We start from the raw sequence: 4,543 nt of genomic DNA, 5'->3' as shown, positions 1-4,543 counted from the left end.
TTTTCAGAGTCACCGATGTACAACAGGTCAAAATGATTCTGTTGCTCTTGGTCGGCGACTCTTAGAGGATACACCAACCACTTCATCTTAACGTCGTCTCGTTCCAAGCCGTACACGTTGACAGACACGTTAGGGTTTCGTCGCTCAAATATTTTAATTTGGGACACAGGTGTGGGGAACGTCAACCCCGTGAAATCATACCTGTGTTCCTCGTTAAAATATTTTTCATTAACGCGATATTTATTACTCCCGCTAACGTGTCTTGCCAAAATGGACCACTTGAAACAAGACTGATCTATATTCTGTGGGTTGATGATTGCTTTTCTTTGATTAATCTCTGGTGGGACAGGAATATATGATGAGCCGGCGAGGGGCGTATACTTGTATACGCTGAGCATAAGGCTGTCGATATACGTTAGCGTGAATCCGCTACCCCTACCCGAGTATGCGTCTTCCTCGGCAATCATAACCTCAAAATCTTCATCAACCGCACACCCGATATCCGTATCGGATAGCAATGCCCTAGCCCATGTCTTAAAGGCACGGTCTTCGGACGGTGCTTCTGATCGAGGTATATGGTATGAGGTCTCCAATTTGAGATTATACTTGATTGGCCGGTTACCTACGATTTCAGCGAGTCTGGCCACCAGCTCGGGTTTAACGGCGCGTAGAAAATCTCGATAGCTCGCGAAATTTTCCACGCTCTTCCGGTAAAACCAAACGGCTTCCCGCTCTAATGAGGAATCGATCTCGGTGAAATCACTGGTATCCGTCAATTGCATACATAACCTTTTCGACCTAACCGCACTGTTGTTGGCCTTACTACGCTTAGCCGCCTGACGTGAAGAGGCAGATGTAAACGAGGTAGCTTTAATAAAAAATTAATAAATAATTTATTTATTGGAAAATAAAAAAAAATAATAAATAAATAAATAAAAAAAGGTTGTAAAATTAAAGAGATATTAAAATGTAAATAATTGTATATACCTGGTACAGAAGACGTTTGCTGGTTCATGATTTTTTATTTGTGTGTGTAAAATATAAAAATAATAAATTTATAAGTAAAATTAAAACTATATTAAAAATATTATTAATTTAAAAAAACTAAAAAATATTAAAAATATTAAACTAAGGACCCTCTTGAATCATTCTTGATACTCTTTCATAATAATCTTCTTTTTTTAATATTACAACAGAATTCCCCTTATCTGCCTTTAAATAAAAACAGTTTTTATTTTTTAAGTCTTTTATGAGTCTACAAAAATTTTCTACAAAAAAATTCTGTTATAAATAAAGGGGGTTTAGGAAAAAATGAAAAACATTCACGACTCATAAAAGACTTAAAAAATAAAAACTGTTTTTATTTAAAGGCAGATAAGGGGAATTCTGTTGTAATATTAAAAAAAGAAGATTATTATGAAAGAGTATCAAGAATGATTCAAGAGGGTCCTTAGTTTAATATTTTTAATATTTTTTAGTTTTTTTAAATTAATAATATTTTTAATATAGTTTTAATTTTACTTATAAATTTATTATTTTTATATTTTACACGCGCAAATAAAAAATCATGAACCAGCAAACGTCTTCTGTACCAGGTATATACAATTATTTACATTTTAATATCTCTTTAATTTTACAACCTTTTTTTATTTATTTATTTATTATTTTTTTTTATTTTCCAATAAATAAATTATTTATTAATTTTTTATTAAAGCTACCTCGTTTACATCTGCTTCTTCACGTCAGGCGGCTAAGCGTAGTAAGGCCAACAACAGTGCGGTTAGGTCGAAAAGGTTATGTATGCAATTGACGGATACCAGTGATTTCACCGAGATCGATTCCTCATTAGAGCGGGAAGCCGTTTGGTTTTACCGGAAGAGCGTGGAAAATTTCGCGAGCTATCGAGATTTTCTACGCGCCGTTAAACCCGAGCTGGTGGCCAGACTCGCTGAAATCGTAGGTAACCGGCCAATCAAGTATAATCTCAAATTGGAGACCTCATACCATATACCTCGATCAGAAGCACCGTCCGAAGACCGTGCCTTTAAGACATGGGCTAGGGCATTGCTATCCGATACGGATATCGGGTGTGCGGTTGATGAAGATTTTGAGGTTATGATTGCCGAGGAAGACGCATACTCGGGTAGGGGTAGCGGATTCACGCTAACGTATATCGACAGCCTTATGCTCAGCGTATACAAGTATACGCCCCTCGCCGGCTCATCATATATTCCTGTCCCACCAGAGATTAATCAAAGAAAAGCAATCATCAACCCACAGAATATAGATCAGTCTTGTTTCAAGTGGTCCATTTTGGCAAGACACGTTAGCGGGAGTAATAAATATCGCGTTAATGAAAAATATTTTAACGAGGAACACAGGTATGATTTCACGGGGTTGACGTTCCCCACACCTGTGTCCCAAATTAAAATATTTGAGCGACGAAACCCTAACGTGTCTGTCAACGTGTACGGCTTGGAACGAGACGACGTTAAGATGAAGTGGTTGGTGTATCCTCTAAGAGTCGCCGACCAAGAGCAACAGAATCATTTTGACCTGTTGTACATCGGTGACTCTGAAAAGTCACATTACTCGTACATTTCCGATTTTTCGAAGCTTGTGCGCAGCCAAAAAACTCAACATCATGGCCGCATATACACTTGTAAACGTTGCTTCACCAGCTTTGATGATATGCCTAAAAAGCATATTCTTCGGGGTCAACAAGCGTTGGAGCAACACAAGTTGATATGCGACAAGAACAAGCCTATTTTACCCGTTATGCCGGCAGAGGGCAGTAAGGTCGAATTTGACGCGTGGGTAATGACACAACGGTTACCGTTCGTCATCTACGCCGATTTTGAGGCCTTACTGGAGAAAACAGACGATCGTATGGGTGCCTATACTAGGACTATGCACATCCACCATCCCATGATCTATGGGTTCATGGTGAAAACATCGGATCGCGGACGCTCAGGACGCTTTCCATAGTCAGTTGAGTGAGTCTAATATTGATGACGACGACTATAGATATGCCACGGAGGTGTGGAACCGTTTCGACTGCTCAACCCTCGGTGAGTACAGCGACCTATATCTTAAGATTGACGTGTTGTTGTTGGCTGACGTGTTTGAGAACTTCCGCGACATCTGTACTTCAACCTACAATTTGGACCCGGCGCACTATTACACCGCGCCTGGTTTTAGCGTCGATTGTATGTTGAAGTACACTGGGATGAAGCTGGAGCTCTTGAACGATTACGACATGCTACTGATGGTGGAACAGGGCATTCGTGGTCGACTAGTGCAGGCCGTCAAGCACTATGAAAAGGCCAACAATTCTAAGACACCCGATTACGATCCATCAAAACCAGAATCATGGATCGTGTACCAAGACTGTAAGTAATCTATACGTGTATACAGGGTGTTCAGTAAATAAGGAAACGAATTTCTATTGTACTCATTGTTTGTAACAATTTAACTGTTTCCTAACTTACTGAACACTCTGTATATAAACGCGTAATAATTGAGCGGTGGTTTAAAAACGTTTAATGTTTACAGGCAATAACCTTTACGGGTGGGCTATGAGTCAGCCCATGCCGTACGGTGGCTTCCGGTGGTATAAAGGAGCAGAGGGTCTATTTTTGAATCGTCCGTTCACGAACGTATACGTTCAGATTTTATTTTATATAAGTTTATATGGCGAACGTTGTCCGTGAACACGTTCGGAACGTATGAAACATCGAACGGGCGACCATTTAGAACAATAAAAAACGTTCGTTCACAACGGATAATAGAAACCATCCGTTAGCGAACGGTGGGTCGAACGGACGGTCATAAATAACAAAAGAAAGGTTTGACCTTTACACTTGCCTTTTAGACAAACATATTTACCTAAAATATAATTTTGAAATAAAATCGTTAATAATTAAATAAATTTATTAAACAAATCAATTATTCGTAGAAGTAGCTATAATCGGAAATAGGGGAACTAAGGCCCCCCAGTTTGAGTAAGATTTCCTAATTGACTTAGGAACATAAAAAAACATTTAATAGATATTTTTATTAATAAAAATATATCTATTATAATAAATATTACAATTAATTATGTTGTTATACAAAACATAAATTAGTTTAAAAAAATGNTTTATGTTGTTATACAAAACATAAATTTAAAAATTTTCCCTCGTTCCCCGCATGTAAACGGTGGTTGCCGTAGTTAAAAAAACAATATTTTTGTGTTAAAATTTTCGATTTTTAATTTTCAACTTAAAAATACTATAACTTTTCGAAAAATGTATGTATCAGCACAATTTTTTTTTTCTAAATACATTATAAGTACATCTTTCATTTGACATACTTTTTATTAAAATTAGACAATTTCCCCTTATATAGGGGGGGTTCAAATTTTGAAACATTGTATTAAAAATAGAACTTTTTCAACTGAACTTTTGAAAATGTTCCGGAAATACTGCGTCCTTTAAACATATATCAAATTAAAGCTTTTTTTATGTACTATAAAATGAAAAAAAAAAATTTGTCCCGACAC

General features: G+C 37.1%; 1 protein-coding gene across 1 annotated transcript in view; it reads right to left on the bottom strand.

Moving 5' to 3' along the window:
- Nucleotides 1-1,015, bottom strand: part of LOC126905044 (uncharacterized protein C05D11.1-like) — a 23,310-nt gene extending 22,295 nt beyond the window's left edge. The window contains exons 1-2 of the mRNA XM_050684440.1: nucleotides 988-1,015; nucleotides 202-868 (exon numbers count right to left, since the gene is read on the bottom strand). Of these exons, the coding sequence (XP_050540397.1) occupies nucleotides 202-868; nucleotides 988-1,015 (695 nt within the window). The remainder of the gene's footprint in view (nucleotides 1-201; nucleotides 869-987) is intronic.
- Nucleotides 1,016-4,543: the final 3,528 nt, after the last annotated feature.

Source organism: Daktulosphaira vitifoliae, unplaced genomic scaffold (genome assembly GCF_025091365.1).
Source record: "Daktulosphaira vitifoliae isolate Bord-2020 unplaced genomic scaffold, ASM2509136v1 Scaffold_4, whole genome shotgun sequence".
NCBI classification, from domain to species: Eukaryota; Metazoa; Arthropoda; class Insecta; order Hemiptera; family Phylloxeridae; genus Daktulosphaira; species Daktulosphaira vitifoliae.
Note: the sequence above shows the minus strand (reverse complement) of the source record. Positions and strands in the feature narration are given on the sequence as shown.